The sequence below is a fragment of the Pan paniscus genome, chromosome 6 (genome assembly GCF_029289425.2).
Source record: "Pan paniscus chromosome 6, NHGRI_mPanPan1-v2.0_pri, whole genome shotgun sequence".
Lineage (NCBI taxonomy): Eukaryota > Metazoa > Chordata > Mammalia > Primates > Hominidae > Pan > Pan paniscus.
In genome coordinates, this window is record NC_073255.2 from 109,876,101 (window position 1) to 109,897,872 (window position 21,772).

Sequence of the window (21,772 nt, forward strand, 5' to 3'; positions counted from 1 at the left end):
ATAGCAATGTTGTTATGGTGTGATACCTCTATAAAACATTTTAAAATTTAAAATGTACCTCACTTGTACTTTCCCAGATCTTTAAGTTATCTGTACAGATAGAGTAAATTTTTCTGTGAATGCAGAAAGAATATATTAACATAGTCTGTAGGTTAAATAACTTCAACAAATGCCACAATAAAAAAGGACATTGAGAGAAGTTGAGCTTTTTTCAGTTGAAGGAGTCTGTTAATCTAATCTTCATGTTTCAAGTCATTTATTTACTTTCATATGAAGGTTTACTTAGTGTTAGAAGACTGATGTTAGAAGAGGAGATAAATACTCTACCCTTTAGTTATCAATAAAATAATTATCTAAATTTAAAAACAATAATTTGTTGTTAACTATTAATGATCCTGATATTCTGTTAAGTGTTCCTGTTCTAACTTTGGAATATAGTGTGTTTTAGTTTAGTTCTGGTGAATAATCTTTTATAGCCAATTTGTATGATGTTAAACTTTTCAGATTTATTAATATTGATAAGTTTTACATTTATTATAACATAAATATGTTTTGAAACAGTCATGTGTTAATGGTATTTTAAGAATTCAATACATATGAGTTCAAGTATAACATTTGCTTATCTGAATTAGAGAAAAATTAAACAGCAGTGGCTAAAGTACTAGATGAAACTATAAACATAATTATTATAAAATGGTAACTGATAACTGATTCATGTAATACTGACAGTTATTACAAACTGATAACTGATAACTGATTCATGTAATACTGACATAATCACTCCTTAAAGGAATATTCATTGCTTTATATCATATTTGAAGAAGCAGTAGTCCCCCATCCCTGTTTTTACTTTCTGTAGTCAACCATTATCTGAAAATATTAAATGGAAAATTCCAGAAATAAACAATTCATAAATTTTAAATTGTGCCTTGTTCTGGGTAGCATGGTGAAATCTTGCTCCATCCCATTCATCCCACCCAAGATGTGGATCATCCCTTTGAACATACAGTGGATCTACACCATATACTCTGTCCATCTCATGTTCATTTAGTAGCTGTCTACCTTATCAGATCAAAAAAACATAGTGTATATAGGGTTCAATGCTATTTATGATTTCAGGCATCCACTGGGAGTCTTGGAACATATGCCCTGTGGATTAAGGAAGACTACTGTATTCATAAACATCCATTTCGTTACACTGATAGGCTACAGTAAAATATTTTAGAGGACACATCAGAATGCTTCATTTCAGGATCAAGGAAAGCTAATTGCAATTTAGAAGTATTTAATTTGAAAGTTATTGCAAATGACTTGATATTAATAATCTTTTAATTAAAAAAAATTTTTTAGAGACATGGTTCTCAGTATGTTGCCCACAGTGGAGTGTGGTGGCAATTAATAGGTGTGCCAGTTGTGCACTATATCCTCAAACTCCTGGGCTCAAGCAGTCCTCCTGCCTCAGCCTCCCTTGTAGCTGGAAACCAGCCAAATGGGAAGAACTCTTTTTTTTTTTTTTTTTTTTTGAGACAGAGTCTTGCTCTGTCGCCCAGGCTGTAGTGCAGTGGCTCAATCTCAGCTCACTGCAAGTTCCGCCTCCTGGGTTCACGCCATTCTCCTACCTCAGCCTCCCACGTAGCTGGGACTACAGGCACCCGCCACCACACCCGGCTAATTTTTTGTATTTTTAGTAGAGACGGGGTTTCACCGTGTTAGCCAGGATGGTCTCGATCTCCTGAGCTCATGATCTGCCCGCCTCAGCCTCCCAAAGTGCTGGGATTACAGGCGTGAGCCACCACATCCGGCCTAAATTGTTTTACTTGAAAATGAATAGGGCTTAATAAATAACTATTTGAACCATTTTAAGGAAGCCTTTCATAGAAGAGATTTTATTGAGGTTTATACTTCTGAAGAGCAAACAGAAACTGCACTTAGAACTTTAATTCACTTAAGTGAAAATGTATATATGTGTCTTTTGCATTGTAAGCACTCAGATTTGTGAGGAATGATTGGCATTTGAAATGGTCATTATGTCTCTTAGATATTTTAAATTAATCTCTGTATCTGTTTTCGCCAATGATGCATTTTCCCTAGGAATAAAAGACATACACATGAATACAGTTAACAGAAATATTGTTTAGCTAAATAAAATTATGTCTAAGATCATAATATATCAGGAAATTGTTTTTATACAGGTAAATGGTTGCAGTTTTGTGATGAGAACAGGAAAGCCTACAAATTTATTAAGGGTACAGTATTTAAAACTACTTGTGATACTAATGTTGGATACTATTTAAAATCATCTGGCTTACTAACAAAACTTTTTCCTGCATGTACTTCTTTCTGTGTGTGATTTCAAATTAATTTTAATGTTTACTAAAACAAAGTTATCTACCATTTATTATAAAACTCAATTGTAGGCCAGGCGTGGTGGCTTACGTCTGTAATCCCAGCACTTTGGGAGGCCAAGGCAGGTGGATCACCTGAGATAAGGAGTTCGAGACCAGCCTGACCAACAAGGTGAAACCCCATCTCTACTATAAGTACAAAAATTAGCCGGGCGTGGTGGCAGCCGCCTGTAGTCCCAGCTACTTGGGAGGCTGAGACAAGAGAATTGCTTGAACCCGGGAGGCGGAGGTTGCAGTGAGCTGAGATTGCGCCACTGCACTCCAACCTGGGTGACAGAGCAAGACTCTGTCAAAAAAAAAAAAAAAAACTCAATTGTGACAGAATTTGCGGATAACCTGTTTATGTTCTTGAGGTAAATATCATGTTAACGAAGTAGGTTGCCATACCATAATCTTCCAGGTGGTGAGTGATGTTTTAAAATGGACCTTGCTATGGATTTCAGTATTTGAATATTTGAATCTCTCTCCTTAAGGAATATTGCTAATACTGAATTCTTTAAAATCTTGGATTGATTTAGGAAGAAGAATTTGGTGTTGATGATTCTTATTCTGAACAAGGAGCACAAGACAGTCCGACTCACCTAGAGATGATGGAAAGTGAGTTGGCTGGGAAGCAGCATGAGATTGAAGAGCTAAACAGAGAGCTGGAAGAAATGAGGGTTACCTATGGGACTGAAGGACTGCAGCAGGTATGTTTATTTTCTGTGGCTTTTGATTTGCTACTCACAAAAACAAAAACAGGAAATGCCAATAATAGTAGTCTTTAAAGATAGGGTTTTTAAAATTTTTTTTTAACTTTTTTCTTTTCTTTTCTTCTTCTTCTTCTTTTTTTTTTTTTTTTTTTTCCATACAGGGTCTTGCTCTGTTGCCCAGGCTGGAGTGTAGTGGTGCAATCTCGGCCCACTGCATCCTCTGCTTCCTGGGCTCAAGCGATCCTCCCACCTCAGCCTTGTGAGTAACTGGGACTACAGGCATGCACTACCACACCCAGCTAATTTTTTGTAGAGACAGGGTGTCACCTCAGATTCCTGGACTCTCCTTGGCCTCCCAAAGTGCTAGGATTACAGGCGTGAGCTACTGTGCCTGGCCTAAAGAAGGGGGTTTTAAAATGGTAACTTAGTGGGACACAGTGGCATGCACCTGTAGTTCTAGTTATTCAGGAGGCTGAGGTGGGAGGATCACTTGAGCCCACGAGTTCAAGTCCAGCCTGGGCAACATTGGGAGTCCCTGTCTCTTAAAAAATCAAACAGAAAAGTAAATGATAATATCACTCATAATTTTTGTCTTTATACATTGCATAAACAACCCTGTTTAAAAGTAGGATTTCATTAACAGGGTTAATATAACACAGACTCTTTTTTTAACTTTATGATAGCTAGCCTGAAATCACTTTAATAAGACAGATGTTTTTGTAATCAGCCTGAGAGAAAATTATGGTGCAAACCACATCAAAATATTATAACTTAAGTCCATTAAGAATGTCAGCAAGTTGGGTATGGTGGCTTATGCCTGTAATCCCAGCACTTCAAGAGGCTGAGGCAAGAGGATAGCTTGAGTCTGGTAGTTTGAGACTGGCAGGGTGAAAATAGCAAGACCCCGCTTCTACAAAACATTTAAAAATTAGCCAGGCATAGTGGTGTGTGCCTGTAGTCCTAGTTACTTGGGAGGCTGAGACAGGAAGATCACTGCAGCCCAGGAGATTGAGGCTGTAGTGAGCCAAAATCACACCGCTGCACTCTAGCCTGTACAACAGAGCGAGACCCTGTCTCAAAAAAAGAACAGAAAAACGATGTCAGTGGGTCCTTGTAAGTAACCTCTTGTGGTTAGACTAACATCTGTGGTTAGACTGCCATAACTGTCTATGGCAGTCAGTTATGAAAACAAGATGAAGTAGGACATTGATGAGGATGACAAAAATACATATCAGTTTCATCCTCTTCAGAAACAAGTTGGAATTAAACATGTCTAGGGTGGTGTTGCCTGGGAACAGATTAGGGGCACCCCTAAATATAAAGGCACTTGTCCTTCTATAAGTAAATATATGGATAAGCCAGATCAATTTTTTCCTTAGTTCAGATAAATTTTTTGAAGTTGATTTGGAAGCACCAATTTCTGTAAGTTAATAGTTTTCAAATGTGGAAAATACTGATTACAAAGTGTAAGAATTATGCCAATGTGTTTTGAATTCTTATTTTGAAAAAGTTACCTGTAATAATAGTCAATTAAAAAAAATAAATCTAGCACTTACTATTTTCTTTCAGTTACAAGAATTTGAAGCTGCCATTAAACAAAGAGATGGCATTATAACCCAGCTCACTGCTAATTTACAACAAGCAAGAAGAGAAAAGGATGAGACAATGAGAGAATTTTTAGAGTTGACAGAACAGAGTCAAAAATTACAGATTCAATTTCAGCAAGTAAGTATTACTAATGCAACAAAATTCATTATTTTTTTAGTAATGAATTTTAAAAATTCACTTTCAAGAACAAATCTAAATTTGTTAAAAAAGCCATTTCGTATTATATCATGTATGAAAAATTAGTGAATATGTGTTGCTATATTAACCAGGAATTTAATTCATACTTCTTAAATGGTTCTCTACTAATATTTTCTTTTCATTTCCTCCCTGTCTCTATTTTGAAATCTTACAAATTGTGTAAGGTTGATTGAGGGTATTTCTGCAGAAATTAACCTGTAGTCACATCCTACCTTTGCCAATTCTGGTATGGTTTATTTTAGTTAGGTTCTAAATGATAACAAAACTAAATATATTCCATTTTCCTTTAATTAGAGCCACAGGAATCTAACTGCATTAATCAGAATTTCTGATGGCAAGTAGCAAAACAATTTGAAATAGTTTAAGCAAAAGGGAGGTACTTAGTGTAAGGATTCAGGCTGTTTCCAGAACCCAAGGGCAGAAATACAACCAGGCCTCTGAAAGGGATTGGAACTACAAACTGGAAAGCCATAGGGAATTCGGGAAGTACTGTCTTTGATGCCCCACTTTTCTTCGTATATCTGCCTCAGTCTCAGGAGACCTAGGTTCTCTGCTGTATCATGGAAAAGATAAGTTTATTGGCTCGGCTTGGGTATACCTATCTAGTCAGCCAAGGTAGCATGTTTGCTAGGGTCTCAAGCCTGCAAAGTTCCCAGAGAGCTATTGCAGGGACACCCCAAAGGTGTCCGTTCCCTAATACAGTCACTTCAGAATTTAACGTTTTGAGGTTTCTTTCTATTTTCAGTTACAGGCTAGTGAAACTCTGAGAAACAGCACTCATAGTAGCACAGCTGCAGACTTACTACAAGCCAAACAACAGATCCTCACTCATCAACAGCAGCTTGAAGAACAAGACCACTTATTAGAAGATTATCAGAAAAAGAAAGAAGACTTCACAATGCAAATTAGTTTCTTGCAAGAGAAAATTAAAGTATATGAAATGGTATGTTTATTTTAAGGAAGTCAGCTAACTTGTAGAAGCTTTAGAGTTTCAAGTTTTTTATGCAAGTGGTTTTTTTTTGTTAGGCACATGAATCACAAAATTTCATAATTAAGCTCTTTGTGTAATTTATTTCAAAAGCAAATGGGAATCTCAGTAATGTAGTTTTTAAGATAATAGTCATTACTGAGTTCCCTAAAAGTGATCAGCCTATGTTAAACTGAATTAGCAGGAAAATACAAATTTATAGCTATAGTTTTTTTTGTCATTTATAATTATTTCCACTTATTTTAGCCGTGGTTGTGAAATTCAGAAAATATTTTCACAACAGAGAGAAATTTTATGGATTTTAATGAGAAAAAAATTGAATGTAGTCAGTTATCTTTATTTACATAAGTTATGTTCCATAAACTTAAGTGTTTCTGGGAACACTTATTTAGCAAATAAGTTCTCTGGTGGGGGATTGTTGGGAGGAATATGTGTCCGTGTATGGGTGCATATATTTTACATATATGTGTATCACATTGATTATAATCTTAAATCATAAAACTACTCATCCTGGAAGATTCTTTTTCTTTATTTTTTAAAAGGGAAATCAAGGTTCAGAAGTGACTTGCCTGAGGCCACCCCACTAACAGGTGCCCCAGAGCTGGAGCTTCCTGTACTACACTGCACTACCTCGGGTCCTCTCCATCCCTCTGGTCCTCTCTATAAGGGATGAACAAGGCAGTGTGGTCACCTTGTTTGACCTCAGCTAGAAGTGTATGTCCAGCAACTCAAATTTTTTGTCGCTGTGTGCACACCTACAAATGACTAAAAGCACCATGAGCATTGATTTGGGGGTTACAAATAAATTTTAGCAAGAACTCACAAATATGGAATCTACAAAGAATGAGGATGGATTGTACATGCAATATAATACTTTTTATAAACTTAGGAGGTTCTTCTGCAAGAAGTTGAGAAATTACCAAGACAAGAATATTGCTTGGATGATAATAATAGTAGTAGTAGTAATTAGCATTTATTAAGTGCTTACTGTGTAACAGGCAGTATTCAAAGCATCTTATATTAACTCATTGAATCATCACCATAGGCCTGTGCAATAGAAGTACCATTATCACTCCTATTTTCTAAGTGAGGACACCAACACAAAGCAAGATGAGGTAAATTGCTCAGGTATACACAGGTAGTAAGTTGATAGAGCCAGATTTCAAATCTAAGTTGTCTGACTCCAGAGACTGCTTTTAAATAATAGGGAATGTACAAATTGAAGACAATGAAATTATGAAAAATACATGCTTTACCACTAAGGTAATTTAAAAATTATTAGGTAAATATTTACAGAACACCTATTTTTGTAGCAGGCCCTTGCAAGAAATACAGTGAGGCTTAAAATGTGCCCTTTTCTTCACTGGAACTCAGATGAGTAGGAGAGCTGTGGCATGTACAAAGGACACCACAAAACAGGGATAAGTGTGGGCAAAAAGTGCTTTGAAAGTTCTGAATAGGTCTGGCTTCATAAGGGAAGAGATTCAGGGTAGGCTTTAGTGGAAGAGTTTCTATTTGAGGTAAGTTTATAAATTGGGACAACTTTTTAATTGTATTTTGTTTCCCCAACAATTGGCCTAATGCCTGGAACATAGTAGCTACTCAATACTCACTTTGTAAACAAGTGGGTAAATTAAGGATCTCAACTGATAGAAATGGGGAGGACTTTTTAGATAGAGTGTGGAGTAGGCATAAAGACTCAGGATGAAACATGTTAAAAATCAGTAAGGAGCAAAAAATGGTGTAACTTGTCTAGAAACAGTAGTCTTTGAAAGTTAATCTTTCCAGGAGGTAAGAGTGGGAGGATAATCTAGGACTAGGTGAGAAGAGCCTGGAGATTGGATTGTATTATATTTACTCTGTGGGCAGTGTAAATTGAGATTATTTAAAATTCAAGTAATTCATTTTGTAGGGGGAATAACCTTTGTTATTTGAATATAACAAGAATACTTTTATCAATCTGTTTTTCACTATATACATTTTTTTAAATTTTTATTCTTAAGAAAATGAATCCCCCCAAGTAATAATTCTATTGGCAGCTGAGACATTAGGGTCAGCTAAGGCATTGGGGTCACAAATGAAATGGTCTTGGTTCCCTAGACCAGTGGTCCCCAACCTTTTTGGCACCAGGGCCAGTTTCGTGGAAGACACTTTTTCCACAGACATGAGGGAGGAATGGTTTTGGGATGACATCAGGCATTAGTTAGATTCACATAAGGAGCTTGCAGCCTAGATCCTTCATATGCACAGTTCACAATAAGGTTCGAGCTCCTAGAAGAATCTAGTGCCGCAGCAGATCTCACAGAGATCTCGCTGGTAATGCTTGCTTACCTCCTGCTGTGTGGCCCCGTCTCTAACAGGCCCCAACCGGTACCGGGTCTGCAACCTGGAGGTTGGGGACCCCTTCCCTACACAACTGTGTTGATGATCAAAAGCTCATTCTCATTGTCCTAATCCTCCAAACTTCCCATTGGTGCCGTAGCATAGTATTTCCCCCCATCTCAGGTGTATTTCCAAAAGATAGTGTATTCAACCACAGGGCTTTTTTTTTTTTTTTTTTTTTTTTTTTTAGAATTCAGAGTAAGTGGTTTAAAACCATGTACTTTGAAATAAGTGATACTAAGAAAAATAAACCATAAGTTTGTGTTGTTTAACGGTTGAAAGAAGAATTATTGTTGGTTGTTATTATATCAGGTGTTGGACAATTTTGAATTAAATGATTAAATGATACTGTTTTATGAAGGCCCCACTCCCCTATATAAATCAGGAAACAGAAAAGTTAGATTTTATAACATTAACATTTTTCAAACTTAGTTACTTATTTAACAGTTTAACTGGAATTGACCACCATGAACTGATTTTACTTTCTCATAGATTCCAAATGTGTTATAGATTTCTTTCTAGTATGTAAATATATTACACTCGTATATATTAATAGTACAGTAAGAATAAAATGCTTTAATAGGTGATGTTTTATTTTAGCATATTCTGTGAGATAGAGGAAATAATAATATTTATATTGTATGGATGAAAACACTGGGATTAAAGGAGATTAAACTGATTTATTAATATCCTATTGTAGTGCAGAGTTTGAAGTAAGAAGGCTCAGGACTTGGTAATAACATGGTAATATTGGGTGGGATATGTGATACCAAGGCACAAGCTGATAGAATTTTGCCCAAGAGGCTGCATAGGATAACATTCATTGCCTTGGTTAATTTATATAGTACAGAATCTGGCCTTCGACTTGTAGGTTCAGAAGTCTGATTTTTTTTTCCCCTGTCAGCTGAGACGAGCTACCTCAGAAGTGAACTCAGATTTTTCAAAGTTAACGAGGCTAATTTTTTTTGTTTGTTTGGAGACAGAGTCTCGCTCTGTCTCCCAGGCTGGAGTGCAATGGTGAGATCTCAGCTCACTGCAACCTCTGCCCTCTGGGTTCATGTGATTCTCCTGCCTCAGCCTCCTGAGTAGCTGGGATCACAGGCGCCCAGCCCCACTCCCAGCTGGTTTTTTTTATTTTTAGTAGAGACAGGGTTTCACCATGAGGCTAATGTTTAAAGCTTGAATAAGATTATCAATTTACAATGAGAAATCATTATCACAGAGACCTAAATATTTCAGGTTCATTGGATTTTATATTATTTCCATGGGCAAATGAATTTTAAAAGCCACATAATAATTAGAAAGTTATTTAGTGACCATGAGATTAAAAGGTTTTAGAGGAATCAGATGTTCAGGGGCATTAGGCTGAGATAACCTAATCTATCTACCTCACAGTAGGAATGGTCATGCCTATAGATGGGAATTCTTAAATGCTGTTTGCTGCAACCCCTGACATTTCTTTCTACATTTGGTAATGTTTTTTCTAGAGCAACCAAAATTCTCAAAGGCTGTACTTGAATGGGCACTGCCAACATTTCCCTCTGAGGCTTTTCTTTTTCTCAGCCTTGACGTTTCTTCTTTAGTTATGTTCATTCATTCATTCATTCAAGGCACCTTTAAGTCCTGTTTGCCTGGGACTCCTGTCTCTTTAAAATGATTTTACTTACCTACTTACGTCCTGATCCATTCTGTAGATTTCATGTATTTATTTGTTTTTGAGACTATAGCCCTCTGTTACTTACAGAGGCAAGTAAGTTACTGAAGCAAAACTTTGACCTAGGGCCTCTGCTTGACTTTGTCATGCTGAAGTAATCACCATAACAGATATGCCTTGGCCTGTGTCTGGGCGTAGCCCTATCTCCATTCCAAAATAGAATCCCAAATAAGAACTGGGGGAGAGTATCTGCTTTGCTTTGAAAATTCTGTTTAAACCAAAAGTCCTAGGACCAAGTTGTTATGCCATAAACGGTATAGTTGTCTTAGATGTCACTTGAAGTTCAGCCTTTTAAGCATTGCATATCTCTAAATTTCTGACTGACTTAAGAGCCCAGGACTGAAGTTAAGACAGACCGTTAGGAGTCTGTTTTTGTTGTTTTTCTTTTTCCATAGCCCTTGCCCATGACACACATTGAAGTCACCAGAATACATGTGAGGAACTTTTATTTATTTTTATCTTTCTGAATGTGTCTAGAGTATATGCAGTACTTTAGCTATAGAGAATACTAAATATTTAGAATGTTGATCAGTTAATAAGAAAAATGAAAATGTAACGTTTGGAGACATCTAAAATCAGACTGGGTTTTTAAACTAAAAATTTTAATCACAGAAATGTTAAGAGAAATTTCTTCTAAGAAGGCCAAAACTGTTGTAGTGTTTGCTCACAAGTAGTGTTGGGTACACGAGTTCTAAGTCTCATTATTGTGGAAAAAATTGAGGGGCAGGACCAACATTTACTTTTTGTAGAATTTTTTGAAAGAGAAACTTCTGTCAGTCTTTTGGTAATGAGATGAAGCAGTATAATTTGCCAGAAGCTAAAAATGCCATTCTTACATTTTCATTTTTTTTCCTAAAGGAACAAGTTAAAAAAGTAGAAAACTCAAATAAAGAAGAAATACAGGAAAAGGAGACAATCATTGAAGAATTAAACACAAAAATAATAGAAGAAGAAAAGAAAACTCTTGAGCTAAAGGATAAATTAACAACTGCTGATAAATTACTAGGAGAATTACAAGAACAGATTGTGCAAAAGAACCAAGAAATAAAAAACATGAAATTAGAGCTGACTAATTCTAAGCAAAAAGAAAGACAGTCTTCTGAAGAAATAAAACAGTTAATGGGGACAGTCGAAGAACTTCAGAAGAGAAATCATAAAGACAGCCAGTTCGAAACTGATATAGTACAACGAATGGAACAAGAAACACAAAGAAAGTTAGAACAACTCCGGGCAGAGCTGGATGAGATGTATGGGCAGCAGATAGTGCAAATGAAACAAGAATTAATAAGACAACACATGGCACAGATGGAGGAAATTAAAACACGGCATAAGGGAGAAATGGAGAATGCTTTAAGGTCATATCCAAATATTACAGTTAATGAAGATCAGATAAAGTTAATGAATGTGGCAATAAATGAACTGAATATAAAATTGCAAGATACTAACTCTCAAAAGGAAAAACTCAAGGAAGAACTAGGACTAATTTTAGAAGAAAAGTGTGCTCTACAGAGACAGCTTGAAGACCTTGTTGAAGAATTGAGCTTTTCAAGGGAACAGATTCAGAGAGCTAGACAGACAATAGCTGAACAAGAAAGTAAACTTAATGAAGCACATAAGTCCCTTAGTACAGTGGAAGATTTGAAAGCTGAGATTGTTTCTGCATCTGAATCCAGAAAGGAACTAGAATTAAAACATGAAGCAGAAGTTACAAATTACAAGATAAAACTTGAAATGTTAGAAAAGGAAAAGAATGCTGTGTTAGACAGAATGGCTGAATCACAAGAAGCTGAATTAGAGAGGCTGAGAACACAGCTTCTATTTAGTCATGAAGAAGAGCTTTCCAAACTGAAGGAAGATTTAGAAATTGAACATCGAATAAATATTGAAAAACTTAAAGATAATTTAGGCATTCACTATAAACAGCAGATAGATGGTTTACAGAATGAAATGAGTCAAAAGATAGAAACCATGCAGTTTGAAAAGGACAATTTGATAACTAAGCAGAATCAATTAATTTTGGAAATTTCAAAGCTAAAAGATTTACAGCAGTCTCTTGTAAATTCAAAGTCAGAAGAAATGACTCTTCAAATCGATGAACTTCAAAAAGAAATTGAAATACTCAGACAAGAAGAAAAAGAAAAGGGTACACTTGAACAAGAAGTTCAAGAATTACAACTTAAAACAGAATTGTTAGAAAAACAGATGAAGGAAAAAGAGAATGATCTTCAAGAAAAATTTGCACAACTTGAAGCAGAGAATAGCATTCTTAAAGATGAAAAGAAAGCCCTTGAAGACATGTTGAAAATACATACTCCTGTTAGCCAAGAAGAAAGATTGATTTTCTTAGACTCCATTAAGTCCAAATCCAAAGACTCTGTGTGGGAAAAAGAAATAGAAATACTTACAGAGGAAAATGAGGACCTCAAACAACAATGTATTCAGCTAAATGAAGAGATTGAAAAGCAAAGGAACACTTTTTCATTTGCTGAAAAAAACTTTGAAGTTAACTATCAAGAGTTACAAGAGGAGTATGCTTGCCTTCTCAAAGTAAAAGATGATTTAGAAGACAGTAAAAATAAACAGGAATTAGAGTATAAAAGTAAGCTTAAAGCACTTAATGAAGAGCTTCATTTGCAAAGAATAAATCCAACTACAGTGAAAATGAAAAGTTCTGTCTTTGATGAAGACAAAACTTTTGTAGCAGAAACATTGGAAATGGGTGAGGTTGTTGAAAAGGATACAACAGAACTCATGGAAAAACTTGAGGTAACCAAGCGAGAGAAATTAGAGCTGTCACAGAGACTGTCTGATCTTTCTGAACAATTGAAACAGAAACATGGTGAGATTAGTTTTCTAAATGAAGAAGTTAAATCTTTAAAGCAAGAGAAAGAACAAGTTTCATTGAGATGTAGAGAGCTAGAAATCATTATTAACCACAACAGGGCAGAAAATGTACAGTCATGTGATACTCAAGTAAGCTCTTTATTAGATGGAGTTGTGACTATGACAAGCAGGGGTGCTGAAGGATCAGTTTCTAAAGTAAATAAAAGTTTTGGTGAAGAATCAAAAATAATGGTGGAAGATAAAGTTTCTTTTGAAAATATGACTGTTGGAGAAGAAAGTAAGCAAGAACAGTTGATTTTGGATCACTTACCATCTGTAACAAAGGAATCATCACTTAGAGCAACTCAACCAAGTGAAAATGATAAACTTCAGAAAGAACTCAATGTACTTAAATCAGAACAGGTATGTTTACTTCTTCATATATGGTAAAGCACAATGAAAAAAATGTACATTTCACACTAAGGTTTCACCTTCATAAAACATAAGTTCATATCCTTACAAGAGAATGAAAATGAACCCTCTGATGTAATTTTAACTTGAGCCTATCATTTATTTATCATTTAAGTACTTTTTTTTTTAAACCATTGTTGCCTTTCTTTCAGTTAATCTATCTTGTATATTCTGCTCAGGAAATAAAACACTAATGGATTCAGATTTTCTTTGGAAAGACAAGAGTTTGTATAACTTTATGGAGAATCTCAGCATTAGAAAAGTTATTAATTTCATTTTGTAATTTTTGTTATAATCTCAAAGATTGGTTTCAGTGTTTTTATTTCATAGTGATGTTTTCAAGTCTCTACAACTGAAAATGAACTCCTAAGCTTTTTAATAGTCTCTATAGTTGTTAGGTGGTTATGAAATTATATTTTTCTGGGAGAAAAAAAAACCTTTGATTTAAGTCCTAGAGTTTTTTCAGAGTCTTTATTATACCTGAAGGGGAAAAAACAGTATTAACTCTAAATATAGTTAAAGAATTATATGTATATAATAATAGATCACTCCTGATAATTTATATTTGCCAGATACTGATATTAAAATAACAGGAAAATTCTGCTATCTACAATGTAATGGTGCTAACTAAAGTTTTATGTGTTTCTTCATTTTTCTAACATATTTATTGACTCTCTTGGCAAGTACAAATATAGTGGCCAACAAGAGAGAGGTTTCTGGTCTCAAAGAGCATATATTTTAGTGAGGGAGGCAGATGATAAATGAAACAAGTAGGATAGTGAGAAATAGTGATAAATTCTCTGAAGAAATAAAACAGGATAATGTGATAGGGAATGATGGAATTATTTCTGAGGGCTCTGTTCTGTTCCATTGGTCTATATCTCTGTTTTGGTACCAGTACCATGCTGTTTTGGTTACTGTAGCCTTGTAGTATAGTTTTAAGTCAGGTAGCATGATGCCTCCAGCTTTGTTCTCTTGGCTTAGGATTGACTTGGCAATGTGGGCTCTTTTTTGGTTCCTTATGAACTTTAAAGTAGTTTTTTCCAATTCTGTGAAGAAAGTCATTTCTGTGAAGAAAGTCATTCCTGATGGGAATGGCATTGAATCTATAAATTACCTTGGGCAGTATGGCCATTTTCACAATATTGATTCTTCCTATCCATGAGCATGGAATGTTCTTCCATTTGTTTGTATCCTCTTTTATTTCGTTGAGCAGTCGTTTGTAGTTCTCCTTGAAGAGGCCCTTCATATCCCTTGTAAGTTGGATTCCTAGGTATTTTATTCTCATTGAAGCAATTGTGAATGGGAGTTCACTCATGATTTGGCTCTCTGTTCGTCTCTTGTTGGTGTATAAGAATGCTTGTGATTTTTGCACATTGATTTTGTATCCTGAGACTTTGCTGAAGTTGCTTATCAGCTTAAGGAGATTTTGGGCTGAGACAATGGGGTTTTCTAGATATACAATCACGTCATCTGCAAACAGGGACAATTTGACTTCCTCTTTTCCTAATTGAATACCCTTTATTTCTTTCTCCTGCCTGATTTCCCTGGCCAGAACTTCCAACACTATGTTGAATAGGAGTGGTGAGAGAGGGCATCCCTGTCTTGTGCCAGTTTTCAAAGGGAATGCTTCCGGTTTTTGTCCATTCAGTATGATATTGGCTGTGGGTTTGTCATAAATAGCTCTTACTATTTTGAGATATGCCCCATCAGTACCTAATTTATTGAGAGTTTTTAGCATGAAGTGCTGTTGAATTTTGTCCAAGGCCTTTTCTGCATCTATTGAGATAATCATGTGGTTTTTGTCTTTGGTTCTGTTTATATGCTGGATTACATTTATTGATTTGCATATGTTGAACCAGCCTTGCATCCCAGGGATGAAGCCCACTTGATCATGGTGGATGAGCTTTCTGATGTGCTGCTGCATTTGGTTTGCCAGTATTTTATTGAGGATTTTTGCATCAATGTTCATCAGGATATTGGGAATGATGGAGAGGGTAGTAACAACATTAAATATGGTGGTCAGGAAACGTCTCTAGGAGGAATTGACATTTGAGCTGAAATCTGAATGACATTGAAATTAGAGCAATTGTAAAGACACGGGTAAGTTTAAAGAACAGAATGAAGGCTTGTGGAGTTGAGTTTGAGAGAGCGGGAGAGTGGAAGAAGAGTTTGAAGGAGGAAGAGACCAGACCTTGGAGAATCTTGCAGACTTTGGAAGCCATTGGAAAGTTTTCTCTTTTTATTCCTAAATATATCATATTTATGATCTTATATCAAATGTCGAGATATTTTATATTTATGATTTATATCAAATGTAGAGATATTTTATATATTTAATTGCCTAAATAGAGTCAAGAAATTCGAATTGCTTAACGATTTTTTTGTTTGTTTGTTTTTGAGACCGAGTCTCACTCTGTCACCCGGGCTGGAGTGCAGTGGCGTGATCTCAGCTCACTACAACCTCCGCCTCCCGGGTTCAATCAATTCTCCTGCCTCAGCCTCCTGAGTAGCTGGGATTACAGGCATGCACCACCACGCCTGGGTAATTTTTGTTTTTTTAGTAGAGACAAGGTTTCACCATGTTGGCCAGTTTGGTCTCAAACTCCTGACCTTAGGTGATCCAACAGCCTCGGCCTCCCAAAGTGCTGGGATTACAGGCGTGAGCCACCACGCCTGGCCAAATTGCTTAACTATTAACGTTCTGTTAAATGTCTGGAATTGTTTTCAAAACCAAAATGTATGGCAGTTACTTGTGAAAATGTCACACATCTTTTAAAATTTTTTAGGAAGCATTTTTGGGAGAAGACCTGAATTTGACCCTCAGATGGTCAAATTTTCTTATTAGGAATTCTAATTTTCTTTTTCTTTTTTTTTTTTGAGACAGGCTCTCACTGCCGTCCAGGCTAGAGTCTCATGGCGCAATCACAGCATCCTGCAGCCTTGACCTCCTGGACTCAGGTGATCCTCTCACCTCAGCCTCCTGAGTAGCTAGTATTACAGGCATGCACCACACACCCAGCTAGGTTTTTGTATTTTTTGTAGAGACAGGGATTTGCCATGTTGCCCAGGCTGGTCTCAAACTTCTGGGCTTAAATGATCTTCTTGCCTTGGCCTCCTGAAATGCTGGGATTATAGGCATGAGTCTTTGTCGCCAGCCAGAATTGTATTTTCTGTACTAAAGAGATACAAAAAAGATACTTTTGATGGCATTCAGATTCCTTCTATTTGACATTGACTACATAAAGTAAAGCCTGTAAACTTCCTGCCCATTCATCATTACCAAGACAAACCTTTATTGATGGGAAGGGAAGTTCACAGAAGAAATCGAGCAGTGACTTACACAATAGTAACACCTAAGAGCAGCCTAAATATGCTTGAAATAATGTGGATGCCACACAGATATCTCTAATACACTTAGGTAGTTTGGGCAGAAGGAGAAAAATAAAAACATCATAGAAGTCTTTTCAGTGTTGGGATGCAAGGAAGAAGGAAGAGTGGCAGGAATTTTATAGATACTGATTAATTATTGATGCTGGGAGAGGTCATAGATTGAAGTGTATGTGTTTAAAATTGAAGATGATTATTAGAATCAAAAGAGATACCGGAGCTTAGAAACTACAGGAGGAACCACTAGAATATCAGCTCCTTGAGAGCAGGGACCCAGTCTCCTGTATCTCTAATGCCTAGAATAATGTCTGACACATGATAGGCAGTTAATAATTTTTTTAAATGAATGAATGAATTCATGAATAAAAGGGGGGGAATAAATAAAGCCCACTTACCAAGAACCAACAGTGAAATAGCACAGGCCTTCATGTTAGAGTCAGGAAGAAGATCAGAATAGCTTTTGTCACTTGCTTTTCTATTGTGTAGGTCCTAACCATTGCAAAGACAAAAAGATATATGGTATGAATGGAGAGAAAGATACTTAGTTGTCATAATTCCCATGTATAATTAAATTAAAAATTAAGCATGAGAACTGAAATTCTTTTTTTTTTTTTTTTTTTTTTTTGAGACAGAGTCTCAGTCTGTCACCCAGGCTAGAGTGGATCTCAGCTCACTACAAACTCAGCCTATCAAGTAGGTGGGATTACAGGTGGCCTCCACCATGCCTGGCAAATTTTTGTATTTTTAGTAGAGATGGGGTTTCACCATGTTGGCCAGGCTGGTCTTGAACTCCTGACCTCAAGTGATTTATATCTTTAATGTAAAATAAATATGAATAAAACAATGTAAATAAAATTATAACACTTTAATGAAGGATAGGAGACTTGAATAAATGAAAAGTCTCATTTCTGAGTGGGAAAATTTGAATATCGTAAAAACCCAGGTTATCTCTAGATTAATCTGTAATCCTTATGTAGTTCCATTCCAACTCACAATGAAAAGTTACTGAAATTCAACTTAGTAATTGGTTTATAGTTTATCTGGAGAAGAAATGCACAAGAAGAGTCAAGAATATTTTTGAAAAACGCAGAATAGTAATTGGTGTATAGTTTATCTGGAAGAAGAAATGCACAAGAACAGTCAAGAATATTTTTGAAAAATGCAGAATGCATTTAACATGATGTGTTGAACAATGTTTAGCCTTAAATATATTGATTTTATAAATATTGAAAACAAGTTAAGCTGTTAGTTCTAGAGGCTAGAATATCAGAGCATGTAGACTTAAGAAAAGTAAAAAGAAGGAAATAATAAAGTTAAGAACAAAATAAGCAAAGTTAGAATAACCAAAACAGGAGGAAAAGTTTTCAACGATTTTGAAAGTTTATTATTTGAAAACACTAGTGGCTGGGCGTGGTGGCTCACACCTGTAATCCCAGCACTTTGGGAGGCCGAGGTGGACAGATCACAAGGTCGGGAGTTCAAGATTGACCTGATCAACATGGTGAAACCCTGTCTCTACCAAAAATAAAAAATTAGCCGGGCATGGGGGCGCGTGCCTGTAATCCTAGCTACTCAGGAGGCTGAGGCAGGAGAATTGCTTGAACCCGGGAGGCAGAGGTTGCAGTGAGCCGAGATCGCGCCACTGCACTCCAGCCTAGGCGACAGAAAAAAAGAAAAGAAAAGAAAACACTAGTAAAGTATTGGACTTTCAAGAATATGGGCCAGCGGGCGTGGTGGCTCATGCCTGTAATCCCAGCACTTTGGTAGGCCGAGGTGGGTGGATCACGAGGCCAGGAGATCGAGACCATCCTGGCTAACACAGTGAAACCCCATCTCTACTAAAAATACAAAAAATCAGCTAGGCATGGTGGCATGCGCCTGTAATCCCAGCTACTCACGGGGGCTGAGGCAGGAGAATCCCTTGAACCCAGGAGGTGGAGAATGCAGTGAGCCAAGATCGCATCACTGCACTCCAGCCTGGGTGACAAAGTGAGACTCTATCTCAAAAAACAAAGAATATGGGCCAGGCGCGGTGGCTCACACCTGTAATCCCAGCACTTTGGGAGGCCAAGGCAGGCAGATCACGAGGTCAGGAGATCAAGACCATCCTGGCCAACATGGTGAAACCTTGTCTCTACTAAAAATATGAAAAATTAGCTGGGCATGGTAGCGTGCACCTGTAGTCTCAGCTACTCTGGAGGCTGAGAGGCAGGAGAATAGCTTGAACCCTGGAGGTGGAGTTTGCAGTGAGCTGAAATCACAATCACTGCACTCCAGCCTGGCAACAGAGCGAGACTCCATTTAAAAAAAAAAAAAAGAATATGATTGAGAAAAAAAGACATAAACCAAATGAGGCTTGGTGCAGTTGCTCACACCTATAATCCCAGTGCTTCAGATGGCTGAGACAGGAGGAGTGCTTGAGCCCAGGAGTTCAAGACCAACCTGGGCAATATAGCAAGATGCCTGTCTCTACAAAAAATTAAAAAATCAGCCAGATGTCTGCAGTGAGCTATGATTGCACCATTGTACTTCAGCCTGGGTGACAGAGTGAGACCCTGTCTCTAAAACAAACTAACAAAATCAAATGAATGAAAATCAAAACCTACGTATAGATACCAAAGAGATTCATAAAAGTCATAAAAGAATACTATAAATAAACATCCATCAACAAATTTGAAAATAGACATAAACTGGTTGGTTTTCTGGAAGAATATAAACTACCAGAATCAACTCAAATAGAAATATAAAACCTGAATAAACCAATAACAATTAAAGAATTTGAAATCATAGAGATTTTCCCTCTCTCCTCTCCTCCAACCAGAAATATTAGACTGAGACCATTTTACAAGTGGGTCTTACCAACTCTCAACGAATATATAATTGCTTAATAAAATAGGATTAAAGGGAGCGAACTAGGGGGAAGAAAAGAAGGAAAGAAGAAAGGTAAGCTAGACAAAAGAAAAACCCAGTTATCTAATGAGACTGGTACAATATTGATACGAAGACCTGATAAGAACACTACAAACAAATAAAATTATAGATGAATCTTACTTATGAGTGGCTGTAGAAATCTTAAATAAAATATTAGCAAATTATTCTAAGAATGGAAGAATAGTTCAACATCTGAAAAATCTATTAATGTAAACTTCACATTCATAGATAGCAGGAAAAAAATCCATATGATAAATTTTATTTTTTATTTTGTTTTGTTTTTGAGATGAGGTCTTGCTCTGTCACCCAGGCTGGAGTGCAGTCAGACAATCACATTTCACTATGGCTGCAACCTTCCAGGCTCAAGTGATCCTCCCAATTCAGCCTCCCAATAGCTGGGACCACAACAGGCACATAGCACCATGCCTAGCTAAGATTTTTAAAAACATTTTTTTTACAGACAGGAGGATCTCACTGTGTTGCCCAGGCTGGTCTTAAATATAGGGGATTGGTCAGGGTGGTGGGAGATAAAGATAAAGTTATAGGAAATAGACACAAACCTTCTTGGGAGGCCGGGAGGTTTGCATAGCTTCAGTGAAAGATTTGGTTGAAGGCAGCTGAATTCTCTTAAAAGCTTAGGGCGTAGCTACATAGGAATATAAGGGAGTTTATCTAAAGAGCTTGTTTACTCATGTGGTCCTAAGACCAACCTTTGATCATTCGCAGGACTGCTCTCTGGGGAGGGCGACCAGATTAATTACCCACAAGTGTGTTGACTCAAAGCCTTTGTCATTAAATCTATGCTGAATAAATGCCCGCAGGGCCAGCTAGTCAGGGCGTGCACTACTGCAATTCTTTTTTGTGAGCGGCCCAGCCCCCTAGCCACTCTTTCACTGAATACTGGTGTCTGAGTACGTTATTCATCTGTTATGCAGCCTGACTCTGCAGGTCAAACCCTGGCACTTAAACTCCTGGGCTCGAGCAGTTATTCCACATTGGCTTCCCAAAGTGCTGGGATTACAGGAGTGAGCCATCATGCCTGGCCTTATTTTATTTTTTTAGAGACAAGTTTTTACTCTTGCCAGGCTGGAGTACAGTGGCATGATTATAGCTCACTGCAACCTTGAACTCCTGGACTCAGGCAATCTCCTCATCTCAGCCTCCTAAGTAGCTGGGACTACAGGCACATATTACCACTCCTGGCTAATTTATTATTATTTTTTTAGAGATGGGGTCTTTCTGTTGCCCAGGCTGGTCTTGAATTCCTAGACTCAAGCAATACTCCCACCTGAACCTCCTGAGCAGCTGGGATTATAAGTACAAGTTACTGTGTCCAGCCCATATAATCATTTTAATACATATTGGAAAAGAATCCATAAAAAACTAATAACTCATAATTTTTTTTCAATGGAGAAAATCCAGAATAGAAGGGAAATTTCTTAACCGCAGTAATTGTTTTCATTAAAACATTTAGCAGATAACATTTCTAATAGTGAAATTTAGAAGCATTCCCATTAATATCAAGTATAGAATAAAATATGATAGAAGCATTCCCATTAAAATCCAGTATAGAATCAAGTATAGGATACCCACTTTCAACATCACTATTTCAACATTGCTTTGTAGTTCCTAGCCAATGCAATTTGACAAGAATAAGAAATGAGATAAAGAATATGAAAACTGATTTATGAATAACAAAATAAACCCTACATAAGATGCTTTGAACTTTTGTCAAGAAAATTATAAAACACTGAAGCATGTAAAGACCTCACTATATGCCAATATGTACCGTATTCATAGTGGAAAGATGTAAAGAAAAATGTCAGTTCTCTCCAAATTAATCTCTGTATTTAGTGTACTTCCAGTCATAATTATAAGGAAATTTTTCATGGATCTTGAAAAACTGATTGTAAAATTGATATAGACAAGTAAATACTCAAGAATAATCAAGAGAACCCTAGAAAAATGTATTGCATCTGACAGCAAGATTTACTACAAAATCATAATAGACAGTATGGTTTGATGCTAGGATGGACAATTAGGTCAGTGGAGCGTAATGGAAAGCCCAGAAACACATTGAGATCCTTGTGAAATTTTAATATATAGGAAAGACACCCTACAAATCAACATTAATTTAATAATACTGAGTGAGCCTCTACTGCATTCTATG

At 36.6% G+C, this 21,772-nt stretch overlaps 1 protein-coding gene across 12 annotated transcripts in view; it reads left to right on the forward strand.

Moving 5' to 3' along the window:
- The window catches only part of AKAP9 (A-kinase anchoring protein 9), a 166,399-nt gene that overhangs the window by 46,291 nt on the left and 98,336 nt on the right, over positions 1-21,772 (forward strand). For 11 of the 12 annotated variants that reach the window (XM_034964418.3, XM_034964419.3, XM_034964428.3 and 8 more), the window contains exons 4-8: positions 2,193-2,246; positions 2,924-3,094; positions 4,667-4,822; positions 5,649-5,846; positions 10,846-13,233. In XM_034964418.3, coding sequence (XP_034820309.2) covers positions 2,193-2,246; positions 2,924-3,094; positions 4,667-4,822; positions 5,649-5,846; positions 10,846-13,233 — 2,967 coding nt within the window. The remainder of the gene's footprint in view (positions 1-2,192; positions 2,247-2,923; positions 3,095-4,666; positions 4,823-5,648; positions 5,847-10,845; positions 13,234-21,772) is intronic. The other variant, XM_057302903.2, reaches the window with a different exon arrangement.